This window comes from Capricornis sumatraensis, chromosome X, assembly GCF_032405125.1.
Source record: "Capricornis sumatraensis isolate serow.1 chromosome X, serow.2, whole genome shotgun sequence".
NCBI lineage: Eukaryota > Metazoa > Chordata > Mammalia > Artiodactyla > Bovidae > Capricornis > Capricornis sumatraensis.
Genome location: NC_091092.1, coordinates 75,371,563 through 75,393,889, shown reverse-complemented (window position 1 = coordinate 75,393,889; position 22,327 = coordinate 75,371,563). Strand labels below are relative to the sequence as shown.

Here is a 22,327-nt window from a genome sequence, read left to right as displayed (position 1 = left end):
TAATCTAATAAATAGTTGGTTTCAAGTAATATAAAAATTTCTAAATTCTGATTCCCATATAATCATATATTCTTAGGCATTTTGCTTCTACTTGAAATGGTCTCCCTGCTCAATTTACCTCTCCACTTTGTTCTTCAAAACCCACTTTGAATCGCATTCCCATCATGATGCCTTCTCTAAAATCTGCAGCTCTTTTGGCACTTTCTATTTTCTAACCTTTCTTTTTTTATAGTTTAAAGCACAGCATTTGTAATTTTTATCATATATTTATCACTCACTTTATCTCCAGGTGCATGTGTATGGATAACTCAGTGGAAACCTTCTGCAACAAACAAACATTTTGTAAAAATAGCTATAGGAGTAGCAATGGTGCCTAGGTACCTATCACAAATGTGAGAGCTGAATGAAATGGGTATTACCTCTAAAACTGAGAAACTCAGGTTCTATGATTTTTAATGAGCTGTTTAGTAAGCAGCTTCCCTGGTGGCTCAGAGGTTAAAGCGTCTGCCTTCAATGCGGGAGACCCGGGTTCGATCCCTGGGTCAGGAAGATCCCCTGGAGAAGGAAATGGCAACCCGCTCCAGTATTCTTGCCTGGAGAATCCCATGGACTGAGGAGCCTGGTGGGCTGCAGTCCACGGGGTCACAAAGAGTCAGACACGACTGAGTGACTTTACTTACTTACTTAGTAAGCAGCGGGGCTGGAATTAAAATCCAGGTCTACTTTGAAATTCAGATTTTTTTCCAGTATACTATAACTGTATCAGCAGCTTATAAGGCAGGGCCAATAGTATTTAATTTTGTACCTTAAAATGGCTGGAGAAGGAAATGGCAACCTACTCCAGTATTCTTGCCTGAAGAATCCCATGGACAGAGGAGCCTGGCAGGCTACAGTCCATGGGGTCGCAAGAGTCGGACATGACTTAGTGACAAAACCAACACTACCACCACCACCCTAAATGGATACTCTTAAGTGCAATACTTAAACCAGTTACAGCTGGTAACAGCTGAAAAGTATTTAAATAAATTTGCACAAGTAATTTAAATAAATTTGATACAGATTCCAGGTTTTCTGTATAATAAGGCTAAATCCCCTCACTTGCATTCCAGTATACCAGGGACTCTTTGGTGGCTCAATGATAAAAGAATCTGCCTGCAATGCAGGAGACACAGGTTCAATCCCTGGGTCAGGAACTTCCCCTGGAGAAGAAAATGGCAACCTACTCCAGCATTCTTGCCTGAGAAATCAAATGGACAGAGGAGCCTAGAAGGCTACAATTCATGGGGTTGTAAGAATCAGTCACGACTTAGCAACTAAAACACAACAACACTTTTGAGTGCAAGAAAAAGTAATAGTTACAGCTAGCATGCAATTCTCACAATGCATAGCCTATTATATCTTTGCCATACTTAGAGTGAATTGTCACCGAAACTAATGCATCACCAAGAAAACTGTGCAATTTTATTTTTTTTGAAAATGTATTTACATTTGGTCAAATTGAGAGCATCCTCATAAGCATATAAAGAACTTTAATGTCATCTGTCTGTAGTTAGCACAGTGCTAAGAACATACACTACCTGTAATGATAATTGTTGATTACTGTCAGTTTCCCCATAAAAGTAATTTTTAAAAGAAAAGGAAAAACACTAAAGAAATGGAAAATATTACATGTAGATGTTATCTACATGTAGACCATTAGTATACCATTACATGTGGTTTCCACTGATCTTGTGATATTTTGAGGATGTGTTCAGTTGCTCAGTCATGTCTGACTCTTTGTGGCCACATGGACTGTAGCTTGCCAGGCTCCTCAGTCCATGGAATTTTCCAGGCAGGAATACTAGAGTGGATTGCCATTCCCTACTCTGGGGGTTTTCCTGACCCAGGGATCAAATCCATGTCTCAGGTCTCCTTCTTTGGTGGGTGGATTCTGGGACTGGGGGTGGTAGTGGTGGCAAATACTGATTTCTCCCTAATATTCTGCCTTCAGCAGAATTACACTTAAATCATCTCAGACAACTATGATTTTTTAACTTTTCATTTTGAAATAATTATAGGCTGACAGGAAGCTGCAGAAGTAGTACAGAGACTCATAACCCTTCACCCAGCATCTCCTAATGATGGCATCTATTATATAGCTTTAGTTCAATATTAAAACCAAAAATGTACATTGGCACATTGCTGTTAACTAGGCTATAGAACTCATTCAGTTTTCATCATTTTTAAATGTGTATTAGTGTGTGGTTTGTATGTGTTTTCTATATGGTTCTATGCAATTTTGTCCCATGTTCAGATCCATGTAATCATCACAACAATCAAGACATAGAACTGTACCATCACCACAAAAGAACTTCCTTATGTTACTTATTTATATTCCTTCATCAAAGATGATGTATCTATCAGTAGCTCATCTCTTTTTACTGCTGAGTACTAGTCTGTGGATGTAGCAGAATTTATTCAACCACTCATTCATATCTGAAGGACATTATGGTTGTTTCTGGTTTGGGGCTATTATTAATAAAGATGTTATGAACATTTTCATACAGGTGGTCATATGTTTTCATTTCTCTATGATAAATGCCCAAGTGGGTAATTGCTAAGTCATACGGTAAGCCTACACTGAACTTTTTAACAAACTGCCATATTCTTTCAAAGTGGCTGGTACCACTTTATATTACTACCAGTAAAGTATGAATGATCCAATTCCTGTGCATCCTCACCAACATTTGGTCGTCACAGTGTTTTTAAATTTTGAAACTATTTTAATAGGTGTATAGTGATATTTCATTGTGGTTTTAATTTGCATTTCCATAACAGCAAAGATGTTGAATATCTTTGCATGTACTCTCTGTGATTCATATATCCTCTCTGATAAAATATGTTGGTGTCTTTTGTGCATTCTATATTCGGATTGTTTTTTGCTACTGAATCTTAGGAATTCTTTATATTCTAGATATAGCCCTCTGTTGGTTATGCGATTTATAAATATTTCCTTCCAGTACATAGCTTGTCTTTCATCTTACTGAGGCACCTGAATTCCTACCTCACCTAGAGTCATGAGTCCCTTTCCCTAGGAAACAATGGAGGCCAAGGTAAGAACCAGGACTTTCAAACCCATTTGCAGAGCAGTGCCATGAGAGGCCTGCTAAATAGAAAGATTTAAATGAGATCCAGTCTCATGGTACCCCAAATGCCCAGGTTTCGATAAAAAAGTCACTCATCATCCCAAGAATGCCTAAGATAGCAACTTGAATAAGAAAATGCATAGACAGAAATATTAGAACTACCTGACTAGAATTTCAGAGTAGCTATCATAAAAGTACTTCAAAGAACATTTATAAACATGCTTAAATCAACAAAAATTAAAAAGTCTCAGCAAATAGAGATAAAAGAAGAAAACGAAAAAATCTGAAACTGAAAAATATAACTGACGTAAAAAAGCCTGAATGGATGGGATCCATGGCAGAATGAAGAGGACAAAGGAAAGAATATGTAAACTTGAAGACAGAACAATAGAAATTACTGAATATGAACAACAGAGAGAAAATAGACACTCCTCTAATTTGGCAAAGACAAACCCAAGAATTCAAGAAACTGAGCAACCATAAATAGGGATAAATCCAAAGGAATCCACACTTAGACACATCAAAATTAAACTTCTGAAAGCTAAAGACAAAAAACTACTAAAAGAGCTAGACACAAATAATACATTAAGTATAAGAGAAAAACAATTTGAAGACAGATTTCCAGGGAGGCTAGCAGGAAGTGGCATTTTTCAAGTGGTAAAAGAACTGTCAACCAAAATCCTATCACCGCAAATTAGCCTTCAGAAATGAAGGGAATAGCAACACATTCTCAGAGTAAAGAAAACTAATAAGAATTAATTAACAGCAGACCTGCTCTAAAAGAAATGCTAAAGGAAATTCTTCATATTCAAGGAAATGCTAATAGAAGCAGTATGAATCCCAGAACATTAGGACTGAAGGAAAAGTAACAGAAATGGTTAATATCTAAGCAAATACAGTAGCATATTCTTAAGTTCTAAAAATACATTTGATGGTTTAAAGCAAAAATTAAAACACTGACTAATGGGGTTTTCAGTGTATGCAGGTGTAACACATATAATGATTTATAAACATAAAGGGGGTCTTAGAGGGTGGTAATGTTTTTACATTTCACTTGAAGCGATAATGTACTGATTCTAAGTAGACCGTGAAAAGTATATTATAATTCCTAGAGCAACTACTAAAAACTTATACAAAGAGATAGACCAAAAGGCACAAGAGATAAAATGGGATAGTAAAACCTGTTCAAATAATGGAAAATATGATAGGAAAGGTGAAACAAAGCAACAAAATAAAGAGACAACTAGCAGAAAACAAATAATAAAATGGAAGACCACTATTTTCAATAGCTAGGACATGGAAGGAACCTAGTTGTTCATCAACAGATGAATGGATAAAGAAGTCATTGTACATATATGCAATGGAATATTACTCAGCCATAAAAAGGAACACATTTGAGTCAGTCCTAACGAGGTGGATGAACCTAGAGCCTATTTTACAGAGTGAAGTAATTCAGAAAGAGAAAAACAAATATCGTGTATTAATGCATATATATGGAATCTAAAAAATGGTACTGATGAACCTATTTGCAGGGGAGTAATAGAGATGCAGACATAGAGAACAGATTTGTGGACACTGGAGGAAGGAGAGGGTGAGACAAAGAGAGCAACATTGAAACATGCATTACCACATGTAAAACAGATAGCTGTAGGGAATTCCCTGTTCCCAAGGAAGCAGTTCAAATCTGGTGCTCTCTGACTACTTGTGGGGGGCGGGACAGGGGGCGGGTGGAGGGAGGATGGAGTGGGATGTGAGAGGGAGGTTTCAGAGAAAGGGGACATATGTACACCTATGACTGATTCATGTTGATATATGGAAGTAACCAACGTAATATTGTAAAGCAATTATTCTCCAATTAAAAATAAATAAATTAAGATAAACAAACTCAACTCAGGTCTGCTCTCAAAAATAAAATGGTAGCCCAAACTACGAATACATCAGTAATTACCAATACAATTATCATTATAATGAGCAATATAAATAAACAATTATTAATGTATCAATAAACAAGCAATTAACAACTGGAAACCAAAATTTAAAAAAATTTACAATACCCCTCCCCACAAAAACAAATCCTTAAGTATAAACCCAGGGTTTCTCAACCTTTACTACTAACATTTAGATAATTTTTTCCTATAGGAGGGGCTGTTCTGTGTACTTCAGGATGTTTAGTGTCTAACCTCTACTGACCACAAGCTAGCAGCACTCCCTAGCACTGCGCAAATGTGACCAATAAAATGCCTCTAAAGTGTTAAAGTGTCAGTCACTTAGTTGTGTCCAACTCTTTGTGACCCATGGACTGTAGCCCACCAGGCTCCTCTGTTCATGGGATTCTCCAGGCAAGAACACTGGTGTGGGTTGCCATTCCCTTCTCCAGGGGATCTTCCTGACCCAGGGATTGAACCTGGGTCTCCTGCACTGCAGGCAGATTCTTTATTGTCTGAGCTACCAGGGAAGCCCTAGATACTGCCAAATGTCCCCTGAAGAGCAAAATCAGGAGAACCACTGATTTTAATTGGGAACCACTGATCTAATCAAATATGTACAGTATCTATATGCTGAAAGCTACAAATACATATGAAATAAGTTACAGAAGATCTAAATAAATGGGGAGACATACTGTGTTCATCAACTGTAAGAATCAACATAGTAGGGGGCATCAATTTTCCCCAAATTGGTCTAGGGATTTATTAAAAATCCATTTAAGAGTTCCATCCAGCTTGTTTGTAGCAATGATTGAAGAAAAGAAACTAGAAAAGCCAAAATAACTTTGGAAAAAAAATCAGAAGAGCAATACTTCCTCTCTTTAAGACGTACTATAAAACTACAATACAGAAGGCATTGTGGTGTTGATGAATGGAGAGACACACAGATCAAAGAAACAGAATTCAGAAAATGATGACATACAACTATCTATCTGAGAAAGAATAATGGCTCCCTAAATATTTCCATGTACTAATATCCGGAACCTAGAAGATGATACCTTACATGGTAAAATGGACTTTGCAGATGTGATTAAACTAGAGAATATGAGCTGGGGAGAGTATTCTGGATTATCTAGGTGGGACACACAAAATCAAAAAGGTCCTTATAAGTGCGAAGTAGGAGGGCCAAAGTAAAGAAAAAAACGGTATGGCTATAGAATCCAAGAGTTAAAGAGTCAAGAAGACTGAAGATGCTGTTAGCTTCAAGATGGAGGAAGGGGCCTCAAGCCAAACAATGCAGGTGACGTCTAGAAGCTGAAAGTGAAACTGAAAGTCGTTCAGTTCTGTCCAACTCTGGGACCCAATGGACTATACAGTTCATGGAATTCTCCAGGCCAGAATACTGGAGTGGGTAGCCTTTCCCTTCTCCAGGGGATCTTCCCAACCCAAGGATCAAAACTGGGTCTCCCACACTGCGGTGGATTCTTTACCAGCTGAGCCCTAAGGGAAGCCCCAAGAATACTTGAGTGGGTAGCCTATTCCTCCTCCAGCAGATCTTCCCAGCCCAGGAACTGAATGGGGATTTTTTGCATTACAGGCGGATTCTTTACCAACTGAACTACCAGAGAAGCCCAGAAGCTAGAAAAGGCAAGGAAACCAATCGTCTCCCAAGAGACACTGGAGGGAGCACAATCCTGCTAAATGGCTTTATTTTGATCCAGTGAAATCTAATTTTGGACTCCTGACCTTTAGAAACATAAGAAAATAAATTTGTGTTGTCTAAGTATTAAATTTTTTAAAAGTTGTTATAGCAGCAATAGGAAACAAAGAAAATTCAATGGGAAGAAGAGAGCCTTCATGTAGGAACAACCAGACAAAATCATGAAACTTCATTTAAATGCAAAACAATAATTAATGCAAAATGGAGCACAGATCTAAATGTAAATATAACTTTTAGATGAAAACAGGGGAAAATCTTAATGACCTTAGGTTAGGCAAATAATTCTTAGACATAACAACGAAAGCATAATCCATAAAGAAAAAAATGATGAACTGAAATCTATTAAAATTTAAAACATTTATTCTATATAAGATATTATTAAGGGAACTGGGAGAAAATATTTGCAAATTATATATCTGAGAAAGGTCTCATACAGAATATATAAATAACTCACTAAACTCAACAGTAGAAACAACAGTTCAAATAAAAAATGGACAAAACATTTGCACAGACACTTCATCAAAGTGGACATAGGGATGGCAACAAAGTACAAGCAAAGATATTCAACATCATTAGCCATTAGAGAAACGTATATTAAAGCCACAAGAAAGCACTATGCCTGATGATACCAAGGGTAGTACTAGGTTTGTGCAAATGTAATCATGGTTTTAGACCATGAACTTTAAATCATTATAACTAGGCTCAAATACATCTTTATTAATCAAAATAAGAACCATTACAATCAATACATTTCTGCCAAAGAGAAATTAGTTTGTTTATTCTTATACCATAAAAAGTCTGTGCTTCAGGATTCAACAAGCTTTTTGTAAAGTATTTTCTGCCCCTGCTGGTTGTGGAATCATTTTCCCTGAAAAAATGGTGTCAAAATACTTGAAGAAGTGGTAATCAGTTGATGAGAGGTCAGGTGAATATGAAGGATGAGGCAAAACTTCGTAACCAAATTCATTCAACCTTTGAAGCACTGGTTGTGCAATGTACAGTCAGACATTGTCATGGAGAAGACTTGGGCTCTATCTGTTGACCAAAGCTGGCTGCAGGCATTGCAGTTTTTGGTGCATCTCACTGATTTGCTGAGGATATTTCTCAGATGTAATAGTTTTGTCAGGATTCAGAAAGCTGTAGTGGATCAGACTAGCAGCAGAACACCAAACAGTGACTATGACCTCATTTTGGTGCAAGTTTGGCATTGGGAAATGCTTTGGAGCTGCTTCTTGGTTCAAACACTGAGCTGGTCATCATCAGTTGTCATATAAAATCCACTTTTCATCACATGTCACAATCTGATCAAGATATGGTTCATTGTTGTTACACAGAATAACAGAAGATGACACTGCAAAATGACAACTTTTTTTGATTTTTTGGTCAGCTCATGAGGCATCCACTTATTGAGCTTTCTCACCTTTCCAATTTGCTTCAAATGCCAAACGACTGCAGAATGGCCGAAACTGAGTTCTTCAGCAACTTCTCATGTAGATGTAAGAGGATCAGCTTCAATGACTGTTCTCAACTGGCCATTGTCAATTTTCAATGGCCAGCCACTATGCTCCTCATCTTCAAGACTCTTGTTTCCTTTGCAAAAACTTCTTGAACCACCACTGCACTGTACATTCATTAAGAGTTCGTGGGCCAAATCCATTGCTGATGTTTTGAGTTCTCTCTGCTGGTTTACAACTCATTTTGAACTTGAATAAGAAAATCACTTGAATTTGATTTTTGTCTAACATCATTTCCATAGTTTAAAGTAAATGCAAAATAGACAGGAAGTAATACGTTATCAGAAGAGAAGACTCTACAAATGGACATCACCAGATGGTCAACATCGAAATCAGATTCATTATGTTCTTTGCAGCCAAAGATGGAGAAGCTCTATACAGTCAGCAAAAACAAGATGGGAGCTGACTGCGGCTCAGATCATGAACCCCTTATTGCCAAATTCAGACTTAAATTGAAGAAAGTGGGGAAAAACACTAGATCATTCAGGTATGAACGAAATAAAATCCCTTATGATTATACAGTGGAAGTGAGAAATAGATTTAAGGGACTAGGTCTGATAGACAGAGTGCCTGATGAACTATGGAGGGAGGTTTGTGACATGGTACAGGAGACAAGGATCAAGACCATCCTCATGAAAAAGAAATGCAAAAGAGCAAAATGGCTGTCTGGGGAGGCCTTACAAATAGCTGTGAAAAGAAGAGAAGTGAAAAGCAAAGGAGAAAAGGAAAGATATAAGCATCTGAATGCAGAGTTCCAAAGACTAGCAAGAAGAGATAAGAAAGCCTTCCTCAGCCATCAATGCAAAGAAATAGAGGAAAAGAACAGAATGGGAAAGACTAGAGATCTCTTCAAGAAAATTAGAGATACAAAGGGAACATTTCATGCAAAGATGGGCTCAATAAAGGAGAGAAATGGCATGGATCTAACGGAAGCAGAAGATATTAAGAAGTGGCAAGAATATACAGAACTGTACAAAACTTCATGACCCAGATAATCATGATGGTGTGATACCTCACCTAAAGCCAGACATCCTGGAATGTGAAGTCAAGTGGGCCTTAGGAAGTATCACTACAAACAAAGCTAGTGGAGGTGATGGAATTCCAGTTGAGCTATTTCAAATCCTGAAAGATGACGCTGTGAAAGTGCTGCACTCAATATGCCAGCAAATTTGGAAAACTCAGCAGTGGCCACAGGACTGGAAAAGGTCAGTTTTCATTCCAATCCCAAAGAAAGGCAATGCCAAAGAATGCTCAAACTACCACACAATGGCACTCATCTCACATGCTAGTGAAGTAATGCTCAAAATTCTCCAAGCCAGGCTTCAGCAATATGTGAACCATGAACTTTCATATCGTCAAGCTGGTTTTAGAAAAGGCAGAGGAACCAGAGATCAAATTGCCAACATCTACTAGATCATCAAAAAAGCAAGAGAGTTCCAGAAAAACCTCTATTTCTGCTTTATTGACTATGCCAAAGCCTTTGACTGTGTGGATCACAATAAACTGTGGACAATTCTGAAAGAGATGGGAATACCAGACCAACTGGACATGCCTCTTGAGAAACCTATATGCAGGTCAGGAAGCAACAGTTAGAACTGGACATGGAACAACAGACTGGTTCCAAGTAGGAAAAGAGAACGTCAAGGCTGAACATTGTCACCCTGCTTATTTAACTTATATGCAGAGTACATCGTGAGAAATGCTGGGCTGGAGGAAGTACTAGCTGGAATCAAGATTGTTGGGAGAAATATCAATAACCTCAGATATGCAGATGACACCACCCTTATGGCAGAAAGTAAAGAAGAACTAAAGAGCCTCTTGATGAAAGTAAAAGTGGAGAGTGAAAAAGTTGGCTTAAAGCTCAACATTCAGAAAACGAAGATCATGGCATCTAGTCCCATCATTTCATGGCAAATAGATGGGGAAACAGTGTCAGACTTTATTTTTGGGGGCTCCAAAATCACCGCAGATGGTGATTGCAGCCATGAAATTAAAAGACGCATGCTCCTTGGAAGGAAAGTTATGACCAACCTAGACAGTATATTGAAAAGCAGAGATGTTACTTTGCCAACAAAGGTCCATCTAGTCAAGGCTATGGTTTTTCCAGTGGCCATGTATGGATGTGAGAGTTGGACTGTGAAGAAAGCTGAGCACAGAAAAATTGATGCTTTTGAACTGTGGTGTTGGAGAAGATGCTTGAGAGTCCCTTGGACTGCAAGGAGATCCAACCAGTCCATCCTAAAGGAGATCAGTCCTGGATGTTCATTGGAAGGACTGATGTTGAAGCTGAAACTCCAATACTTTGGCCACCTCATGCGAAGAGTTGACTCATTGGAAAAGACACTGATGCTGGGAGGGATTGGGGGCAGGAGGAGAAGGGGACGACAGAGGATGAGATGGCTGGATGGCAACACCGACTTGATGGATATGAGTTTGAGTGAATTTTGGGAGTTGGTGATGGACAGGGAGGCTTGGCGTGCTGTGATTAATGGGGTTGCAAAGAGTTGGACATGACTGAGTGACTGAACTGAACTGAATAAGTTATCAGCAAAAAATATAAAGTGAGAGATGTGCATTAATATTATGTATAACATAACCACATTAAGAATGTATTCCAATATCAAAGGTAAATTTCAACAGTGCAAAAACTGCAGTTACTTTTGCACCAACCTAATGAACGATATCCCAGGTGGTGCCAGTGGTAACAAAATCCCTGCCAGTGCAGGAGACGAGTCTTTCAATCCCTGGTTCTGAAGGATGCCCTGGAGGAGGGCATGGCAACCAAGTCCAGTTTTCTTGCTTAGAGAACTGAAGCGACAGAACAGCCTGGGGGGCTATAGTCCAAAGGGATGCAAAGAGTCGAACATGACTGAAGCGACTTAGCATGCACAGACAATAAAAAGAAGTGAAGCAACTGAAACTCTCATATATTGCAAGTGGAAAGACAAACACAGCCATTTTAGAAAATAACCTGGCAGTTTCTTATAGAGTTAAAAATACACTTACCATAACCCAGCAATTCCACTCCTAGGTATTTATCCTGGAGAAATGAAAACTCACATTCACACAAACACCTGTACTTGAGTGTTTACAGCAACTCAACTCTAGCTTTAATTGCCAAAGAGTGTGGAAAGAAACAAAATGTCCATCAGTGGATAAATGGATCAACAAACTCCAGTATATCCATACTATGGAATACTGTTCATTAATAAAAGATAATGAACTAGTGATAGAATCAGCAACTTGCATGAATGACAAAGACATTACATTGAATTAGAGAAGCCAGCTCAAAAGCTTATATATTTTATCATTCCATTTTTATGGTATTCTCAAAATGAAAAAACTACAGTGACAGAGAACAAATGAGTGATAACTGGCAGTAAGGGGTCTAGAGAGGATATATCTACCAATGGGTTGCAAAAAGGAGCTTTTTTGGAATGATAACACTTTTCTGGGCCATACTGTGACAGTAATTATACAAATATACACCTGTTAAAAATCATAGATCTATAAATCAAACAGTGAGTATATTTTATTGTGTGTATACTAAAAATAAAGCCAGTTATCACAGGTCACACTACATCCAGCTCCCTTAGGGGCTGGAATTATCTAAAAATAATGCTAGATGATATTGTATTTCATAAAAAGTGACTAAATATGAACTTTCATATTAAGAAACTGGTTATTTTTACTAAATTATAACCATATGACAAATGAATATGGAATAACTACAAAGTCTCCATGAATTTAAGTTCAAGAGAAATAAAGGAACTTATTCTCACAAAACTTTTTCTTTCCTAGATGAAAAACTTGAAGTTATATATATATAAATAATCTGCTAAACTCCTGAATTTTCAGAGACTGGTATATCATAGGGAATTGAAATCATTTAATTTTAACACCCAAAAGTACAATTTGGGACATGGAAGAACAAAGTTAAGAAAAAAGTAAAATCACCATAAACAATGGTCAAAGGTGCAATGTCAAAGATGACAGATGATCTCTGTTCATTTCCAAGGCAAACCATTCAATATCATGGTAATCCAAGTCTATTCCCAAACTACTAATGGCAAAGAAGCTGAAGTTGAATAGTTCTATGAAGACCGACAGCATCTTCTAGAACTAACACCCCAAAAAGATGTCCTTTTCTTCACAGGGGACTGGAATGCAAAAGCAGGAAGTCAAGAGATACCTGGAGTAACAGGCAAACTTAGCCTTGGAGTACAAAACAAAGCAGGGCAAAAGCTAACAGAGTTTTGCCAAGAGAACACAAAACACTTCAAACAACCTCTTCCAACAACACAAGAGACAACTCTACTACACATGGGCATCATTAGATGGTGAATACCAAAATCAGACTGATTCTATTCTTTGCAGCCAAAGATGGAGAAGCTCTATACAGTCAGCAAAAACAAGACCAGGAGCTGACTGTGGCTCAGATCATAAGCTCCTTATTGCCAAATTCAGACCTAAATTGAAGAAAGTAGGGAAAACCACCAGACCATTCAGGTATGTCCTAAATCAAATCCCTTATAATTATATATTAGAAGTGACAAATGATTAGATCTGATTCAGAGTGCCTGAAGAACTATGGATAGAGATTCATGGCATTGTACAGGAGGTGGTTATCAAAACCATTCCCAAGAAAAAGAAATGCAAATAGGCAAAATGGTTGTCTGAGAAGGCCTTACAAATACCTGAGAAAAGAGAAGCAAAGGGCAAAGGAGAAAAGGAAAGATAATACCTATCTGAATGCAGACTTTCAAAGAATAGCAAGGAGAGATGAGAAAGTCTTCTTAAGTGATCAATGCAAAGAAATAGAGGAAAACAATAGAATGGGAAAGACTAGAGATCTCCTCAAGAAAATTAGAGATAACAAGAGAACATTTCATGCAAAGATGGGGACAATAAAGGACAGAAATAGTATGAACCTAACAGAAGTAGAAGGTATTAAGAGGTGGCAAGATTACATAGAAGAACTATACAAAAAAGATCTTATTGACCCAGATAACCACGATGGTGTGATCATTCATCTAGAGCCAGATATCCTGGAGTACAAAATCAAATGGGTCTTAGGAAGCATCACACTACGAACAAAGCTAGTGAGGTGATGGAATTCAAGCTGAGCTATTTAAAATCCAAAAAGATGATGCTGTGGAAAGTGCAACACTCAATACGCCAGCAAATTTGGAAAACGCAGCAGCGGCCATAGGGCTGGAAGAAGTCAGTATTCATTCCAATCCCAAAGAGAGGCAATGCCAAAGAATGTTTAAACTACCACACAACTGCAGTCATTTCACACGCTAGCAAAGTAATGCTCAAAACTCTCCGAGTGAGGCTTCAACAGTACATGAACCGAGAATTCCCATATGCTCAAGGTGGATTGATAAATGGCAGAGGAACCAGAGATCAAATTGCCAACATCCACTGGATTATAGAAAAAGCAGGGGAATTCTAGAAAAACATTGACTTCTGCTTCACTGACTACACTAAAGCCTTTGACTCTGTGGATCAGAACAAAGGGTGGAAAATTCTTAAAGAGATGAGAATACCAGAGCACCTTAACTCCCTCCTGAGAAACTGATATGCAGGTCAAGAAGCAACAGTTAGAACTGTACCTGGAACAATAGACTGGTTCAAAATTGGGAAAGGAGTACGTCAAGGCTGTATGTTGTCACCATGCTTATTTAACTTATATGTAGAGTACATCATGCAAAATGCCAGGCTGGATGAAGCACAAGCTGGAATCAAGATTGCCAGGAGAAATATCAGTAACTTCAGATATGCAGATGATACCACCCTTATGTCAGAAAGTGAAGAACTAAAGAGCCTCTTGATGAAAGTCAAAGAGCAGAGTGAAAAAGTTGGCTTAAAACTCAACATTCAAAAAACCAAGATTATGGCCTCTGGTCTTATCATTTCATGGCAAACAGATGGGGAAACAATGGAAACAGTGAGACACTTTATTTTGGGGGGGCTCCAAAATCACTGCAGATGGTGATTGCAGCCATGAAATTAAAAGACGCTTGCTCCTTGGAGGAAAAGCTACGTGAAAACCTAGACAGTGTATTAAACAGCAAAGACATTACTTTGCTGACATAGGTCCATCTAGTCAAAGCTATGGTATTTCCAGGAGTCATGTATGGTTGAGAGAGTTGAACCATGAAGAAGGCTGAGGGCCAAAGAACTGATGCTTTTGAACTACTGTGCTAGAGAAGACTTGGATCCCATGGACTGCAAGGTGATCAAACCAGTCTATCTTAAAGGAAATCAACCTTGAATATTCATAGAAAAGGACTGATGCTGAAGCTCCAATACTTTGACCACCTACTGTGAAGAGCTGACTTATTAGAAAAGACCCTGAAATTGGAAAAGATTGAAGGCAGGAGAAGAGGACCACAGAGGATGAGATGGTTGGATGGCATCACCGACTCAGTGGACATGAGTTTGAGCAAAACTCTGGGAGACAGCAAAGGACGTGGAAGCCTGGCATGCTGCAGTCACGGGGTTGTAAAGTCAGACATGAATCAGAGACTGAACAACAAATGACTATTACTGTACCTAAAGATAATAAACTTCACTGAGTTTAAAATCTGAATTAATTGAAAAGAGTTTTTCTTAAAAACCCAGTCATTATCCTAACTTTATCCTAATTTTGCCTAATTAAAGTGTTTTACTGTACAGTGATGAACTGAGGTGGCTTGTTGTTGTTCATTCACTAAGTCGTGTCCAGCTCTTTGTGACCCCATGGACTGTAGCACGCCAGGGTTCCCTGTCCTTCACCATCTCGTGGAGCTTGCTCAAACTTATGTCCATTGAGTTGGTGATGCCATGCAACCATCTCATCCTCTGTTTTCCCCTTCTCCTCCTGCCCTCGATCATTCCTTGCATCAATGTCTTGTATCAAAGTTTTCCTATTTTTTTTTCCTTTTCCCCACTTCACATCACACTGCTGTTTATCACTTATGACTATCAATGTACCTAAAATGTCTTCATCCTCTTTTCAATTTACTAGGAACTGAGAACTAAGCTTACCAGAAATATGTATCAATAAGAGCCAAAGGACTCTGATGAGCTTCTTTTATAGTTTATTTTGCTTTGTTACATCCAATGATCCTGCATTTTACACTGGTTTCAGGCGTGAATTCCATTAAGATGAGGCTGTTATAAGTCTGATCCATAGATAAATCAGACATTATCATATAATTTTCTGCTGACTGCACGAAAAGAGTTACATAAATTAGGGTCCTAAACGTTGAAAATACTACTCCAAAAGTGGCTTATATCAGCCTGAGTTTCATTATTAGAAAATGTCATGGTATTTCATAGCTATAGCAATAAACAAAACATAATTCTTCTTATTCTTACCTTTGCTCCACCTAAAAATCCCAAGGAAATGGCAACTCTAGCTCGTAGATCTGGTCTGTCTTTGGGCCATACGTAAGAGAGCATTGCTTTTATGATTTTCCGAGTATCAACATCTTTTAACTGTTGGAAGAGAGAACAAAGAAGAGAGTTTAACATGTCCTTCAAATGTAAGTATAGTTTAGTAATGTAGAATTATATAAATATTTGAGGAAAATATAAAAAATATTACAAATATAACTTTTATTCTGAATCTAAGGTCAATATCCTTTAAACTGAAACTAATTCAATAGATTTTAAAAAACTACTTATTTCTCTTTATTTCTTACTTTCAGCTATAGCCATCCTCATATTGCCAGAAAGTTATTCGTGTACTGTACATTTATTTCTTATCTACTAAGCTATCAAAATATTATATAAAATTTAAGAAACACTTCTATATTTTCATCTTCATGGTCAAAACCTTATGTATACACACACACACACACACACATATATATATATATATATACACAGATACACATACTCTTTATATGTTTATATAAAATATTTTGGAACCCTAGTCCAAACTCATGATACAGCAGAGTTACAATACAGTGTTTAGTAAAGTACAAGTCTTGGGATTGACTATATAGAACAGAAGTTGGGTTAGGGTTATTTAAAAAATTTAACAAAACCATATTTTTCCAGTCATACTTAATCTGACTTATACCTATTGTACATTTTATTTTTCCCAAGTTCCCAAGGCAACATTCCCATTAATAAATCTTTTTTATTTTAGTTTCAGCATTTGGAAACAGAATAAGAATCAAAATCACACTTTCCAAAGCCAAAATAAGATCAGTGTTTAGTTGGTGAAATAATCCCCATTTTAAAACTTGAGGTATCTACTCAATTTCTCAAAAACATATTAAAAAAGAAAAGTAAGTTAATGCTTATTGTTGGTGAAAGTGTATGGAAATAGGTACTCTAATAACTGTTAATGGGAGAGTGCACTGAAATAATCTTCCTGCAAAGTAATTTGATATCTGTCATTATGCTTTGAAAATAATTCTCCTCTTTATGTCAAGAATTCTGGGAACTTAATGCTTTAAAAAAATATATGAATATTCTCCAAGTTGAATCAATCTTACGTCCTGAAAATCTCTTGATTTGTCTAGTTCTTTCTATTTCTACCACAAATGTAATCTATCACCATTTCTCACACAAACCACTACAACAATCTCCTAATTGATCTCCTCCCATCCACTCTGCTCCTTGTCCAATTAGTTCAGCCTGCAAAGAAATATTCTCAGTTTAAAACTCTTCAATGGCATTCTATCACTCTTAGGATTAAGATCAAAGTCCATAACATGGCTTTGGCCTGGCCCCTAAGCTACCTCTTTAGTCATATCTTATACAACTGATTTCAGTGTTCATGCCACATTATACCTTTCTTTCGGCTCCCAAAATAGACTATAATCTGTCCTGCCATGGGGCATTTGCACAATACCTTTCACTTTGTCTAGAATAATCTCTTTCTCTCTCTCTGTAATACCAACTCGCCCTCAACTCCTTCCAACTAGTGAAAACTGTCAGCTCACGCAGCACTTCCTCAAGGAGGTCTTCTTCCTTAATCCCGGTCAGGATCCTTGGCTCTATTCTCTCACAGAACAGTATTACTTTTCTTTCAGAGAATCCATTTCAGTTATAAACTATATATAGCAATGTGATTACCTGATTAACTGCTCTCCTGCTAGAATGTAAATTCCACATGAGTAGTAACTTTGTGTTTTGTGCTCACTGTTGTTGTTGTTCAGTTGCTCAGTTGTGTCTGACTTTTTGTGACCCCATGGACCACAGCACACCAGGCTTCCCTGTCCTTCACTATCTCCCAGAGTTTGCTCAAACTCATGTCCATTGACTCAATGATGCCACCCAACCATCTCATCATCTGTCACCCTCTTCTCCTGCTCAGTGTTGTAACTCAATACTATATACAATGGCTGACACACAGTAGGCAATCAGTGAATATTTATTAAATAAAGACATGAAAATTTAGCTATAAGGATATTTATTTCCGTGCTGCTTTGATAGGGAAAAAATTGGGTTTAAACCAAATGATCACAATGGGGAATTATGTAAATAAGTCACAGTGAATGCATACAGCAAAATATAGCCATTCAGAAATATATATAGTGACACAGAAACATGTTAAGTGAAAAAATCAGAGTACGAAATGTATTTTCAGTGGAAAAAATGTTGTATGTGTATGAGTTTTATACATGCATACAAGTGGGTCTGGAAAGCAATACCCTTAAAGTGTTAACATTAGTAGCTTGAGTAGATGGAATCATTGATGATTTTTTTATATTCTTTTTGCTTTCTTGTTTTCTGTAGATCACATACAATAAGAAGAAAATGTAATTCATTTTGAGAGGGAAGAGTTAGATAATTTCAAGTAGATCTGCACAGCAAACAATCAGGGGAAACTGTCAACATAAACCCAGGAGAACATATTATACAGGGCAGTTTTTACATTATAGTTATTTTATCCAAGGTTCAGTATACTATTTTTCTAGTCTCTTTTATTCACTTATGGAGTAAATAGTAAAAGAAACAAAACTGTCCATATTTATTGAAAACAAGACTACCTTCTTGAGCTGGTTTAAATAAACTGGATTACAAAGACAGGAAATGCTGAGAGTATAATTCTTAATGCTTTATTTTATACACACATATAATCACACATGAGCTTTCATAACTGGTAGGGTATTTTAAAAATGGAATAAGGCTGTAATTTCAAAATTCATGTTTCGAATTGAACTATTACTAAATAAAAATAATTTAATGTCTTATAACACAAACTGGGGCATTTCAACCACTTTCCCATTTCACAAGTTTCATCTGTTGTATTTTTCTTGCTGGAATAATGGAAAAAAGGCCTTGTTTCCACATATATTTAGAAATACTCTTTCCTGTCAAAAACCTTCTATAACATACCCCAAAATTTCTTCAATAAGGACACAGAGAAGTTATGGCTAAGAGCAAGAAAATTATCCTAGTTGGCTTAATAGTGCATTAAATGTCACCACTTCATTCAACAAAATGGGTTCTAAAGTTGTGTAATCATGCATTATGAGTCCATTAGGCTATAAGTACATGCCTTTCAGTTGCAGTATATATAATCAACTACAAAGTTTGGAAAATAATGTCTTTTTTGCAGGACAGGCCAATTCAAACAGCCATTTCAGAGGCTGAGGCACATTTTTAAAGTATTTTAAACCAACTTACTACTGCTGCACAAGAATAAAATAAAACTGAAGGCCTCAATATAGATCCTGAAAATTTCAAACCTTTCAAAATTACCACAGTTAATTCACACTGGACACCCAATGATAATCTTGAAAGACAAAAAATTATCTAAGCTAAAAAAAGATTAGTCAGAGCTTAGAGACTGAATCAGATATAATCTTCACATCAACTAATCTTTTCTTTTCAGACTGAGCCACACAAATAGCATATACACCATTTTAAGATCACATTATTAAAGAAAGGTGAAAAATGTAGGAAATGGTCAAGAAGAATGACAAGAAATTGAATTATCTGAAAACACACCATATGAGGAGTAATTATAGTATGGGGGAAAAACTCCAATTTTCTTAAGAAAAGAAAATTCTTTCTCAGGGTAAAAATTCCTGAAGTAATCAACGTAGTTTTTCTTTAAGCCTTGTTTACACATAAACAGAAAATATGAAATTTTATGAAATTCTTTACCTTTTCTGTTTATAGTTTTCACAATAAATACAATTTAAAAGTCATTTAAAAAACATAACCATGATAACTACATATCAGACAACAAAAGTTCTCTAAAATGAAAGCTATAGAAATATTAAAAAGGCCTGTAAAAGTAGCAGTCAATCTGCTTTCCTACCCTGCTAATATATGCAACATGGCCTTCCTGCCAAAGCTAGATAGCCTCAAATTCAAAACACAAACCTGATATTTTAAGTCCCATTAAACTAGAAAACTACTACTATATTAGTATGAGGAATAAAAGTTTTTAGAAAGGTCTCAACTATATACTCGGAGAAGGCAATGGCAACCCACTCCAGTACTCTTGCCTGGAAAATCCCATGGATGGAGGAGCCTAGTAGGCTGCAGTCCATGGGGTCGCGAAGAGTCAGATACGACTGAGCAACTTCACTTTCACTTTTCATTTTTGTGCATTGGAGAAGGAAATGGCAACCCACTCCAGTATTCTTGCCTGGAAAATCCCAGGGATGGGGGAGCCTGGTGGGCTGCCGTCTGTGGGGTAGCACAGAGTCAGACATGACTGAAGTGACTCAGCAACTATATACTGGAATTAGCTAGCCATAATAGAGGGAAACAATTAGATTCAGAATAAAACCACAAGAGTAACTAAAGAAGGAATTCAAACTGGCTCACTAAGATCTTTGAATGGCAACAAAATTGTACCTATTTTTTTTCCCTAGAAAGCGTTTTTGGAAGAAAAGGTTTGGAGACATCAAAAAGCTGTCAAAGAAGAGATGAAAGTAAGTGAAAACAAGCTGGACAAAAAGAAAACAGCAGGTCTCAGAGAAAGAAGCTTAATCCATAATAGAAACAATGTCTATAAATATTTATTTAACTAATGAATTAACTGTTCTTAAACACATGAGGACAAGTTCTAAGAGGAATACCTAAATGTATTCAATTTATCAATAGTTATCTTTAATATCTGAAAATTCTGAATACCTAAATGCTTGATTTATTGTTATCACATCTTTGCACAGATTTATAAATATTTACTTATTTGGTATTAATATACAGTTTAATAAGCTTTATGTGGCTGAACAGATAAGAAAAATAATAAAAGGAATATCTACTTGTACAGAGGGAGCTGAAACTGCAATCATAGCATGGTAAGCCAAAAACAAACATGAACATAACATCAGAAGCACCTGACCCAATAGGGTATAACTAGAAAGCCACAAAATGTACTGCTTATATACAGCAGTGCTTAATTCAGCAGGATGACCTGAGACAAAGATACAGTTGCTCACAGTCAAAAGTGTTGTAAGTGAATGTTCATGTGTGAAAGTCGCTCAGTCGTGTCCAACTCTTTGCGACCCCATGGACTACACAGTCCATGGAAATCTCCAGGCCAGAATACTGGAGCGGGCAGCCTTTCCCTTCTCTAGGGAATCTTCCCAACCCAGGGATCAAACCCAGGTCTCCTGCAATGCAGGCAGATTGTTTACCAGCTGAGCCACAAGAGAAGCCCAAGAATACTCCAGTGAGTAGACTATCCCTTCTCCAGCAGATCTTTCTGACCCAGGAACTGAACTGGGGTCTCCTGGATTGCAGGAGGATTCTTTACCAACTGAGCTATCAGGGAAGCTCTTGTAAGTGAATACCTACAGCTAACAACCATGTAGACAGGACACAAAAAGGACAATTAAAAAAATTAAAACACACCTGGAGTAGCTCACCTGGAAGAATTTTCAGATATTAAAGATAACTGTATGTTGATAAATTGAATACATTTTGCTTATCAAGTCAGTAACTTCTTATTTCTCACCAGATAAGGTTGTCCAGCACTGAAGCAAGAGCATTTTTTCCTACCAAAATTCCATTCATTTAAAGGGAGTGGAGCAATCTGGTCTTTGATAGGAAAATGAAAGAGTAAGAAAAGAGAAAATGATCTGTTGATAAAGATAGCAGAATCACTTTTTCTTCAGCTGATATATACGAATTCTAGTTTTAGAGACATTCCTAAATTTCAATAGCAAGAAATGTTCTTACAGAATCAAGGGCATTTGTTTAGAAGGAAACTAGTTAGGGTAAAATTTATGGAAAGGAAGAAAAATATATCAAAAAATTTTGGATGCTTCTTGTTTTGTATAAATGTGAGTCATAGGCTGGATGTTTTCTCCCTAAAAACTAATTAAGCAGAGAATTTGGAAATGCCCACAATTTTAAGGATAAGCAAACTGTCCAAAGAACTCTTTTCAATCCAAGCTAAAGATAACTAACTGCAATTAAAGGAATAATTTTAACTACTACTTCAATAATCTCAGGGATAACAGTAGCTTGATAAAAGTCAGGTAAAAGATAAGAAACTTGAGTAGATATTAAACAGAAAAAACTAGAAAGTACATGGAAAACTTTCCCCACATTATTGGAGATATAAGTATAATGAATTTATGGGTGGAGGGGGGAAGATATATTAATTGTCAGTAAAAGCTCTGCATTAATGTTACTTCCTCTACACCTCAAGGTTTGTTTTCTAGGTTCTGTTGGTCTGAAGCTGCAATGAAGAACTTATCTGGCAGTGAAAAGGCCCTAGGAAAAAAATGGCTTATTCTATGAGATAGAGTTGTACCCAAGTCAATTTAATAGTTCTAATTAAAAAAAAAAAAACATCTATGAAGTTGAATTATATTCACAATGGCCAGTCAGTGAAAACTCTATCCCAAAAGGAGGTCAATTTGAGAAATCAAATAACAATCACATGGCTGCTTGATGATGGCTGTTATCAGAGCTGCAAAACAGCCTCTCCATGTCATCTAGGTATTCCTGTACACTGGTCTGTGTGTCAACTCATTTTAACAAGTTTGAGGGCTTACTATTTCAGTCTCTCCCCAATATTCAATTTTTTAATATCCTAAGTTGCTATTTCACTTGATTATACCA

General features: G+C 37.0%; 1 protein-coding gene across 4 annotated transcripts in view; it reads right to left on the bottom strand.

Moving 5' to 3' along the window:
• The window catches only part of ABCB7 (ATP binding cassette subfamily B member 7), a 139,770-nt gene that overhangs the window by 28,538 nt on the left and 88,905 nt on the right, over nt 1-22,327 (bottom strand). For 2 of the 4 annotated variants that reach the window (XM_068962112.1, XM_068962113.1), the window contains one exon: nt 15,653-15,772. The exons of the other annotated variants lie outside the window; for them this stretch is intronic. In XM_068962112.1, the coding sequence (XP_068818213.1) occupies nt 15,653-15,772 (120 nt within the window). The remainder of the gene's footprint in view (nt 1-15,652; nt 15,773-22,327) is intronic. 4 annotated transcript variants of the gene reach the window in all.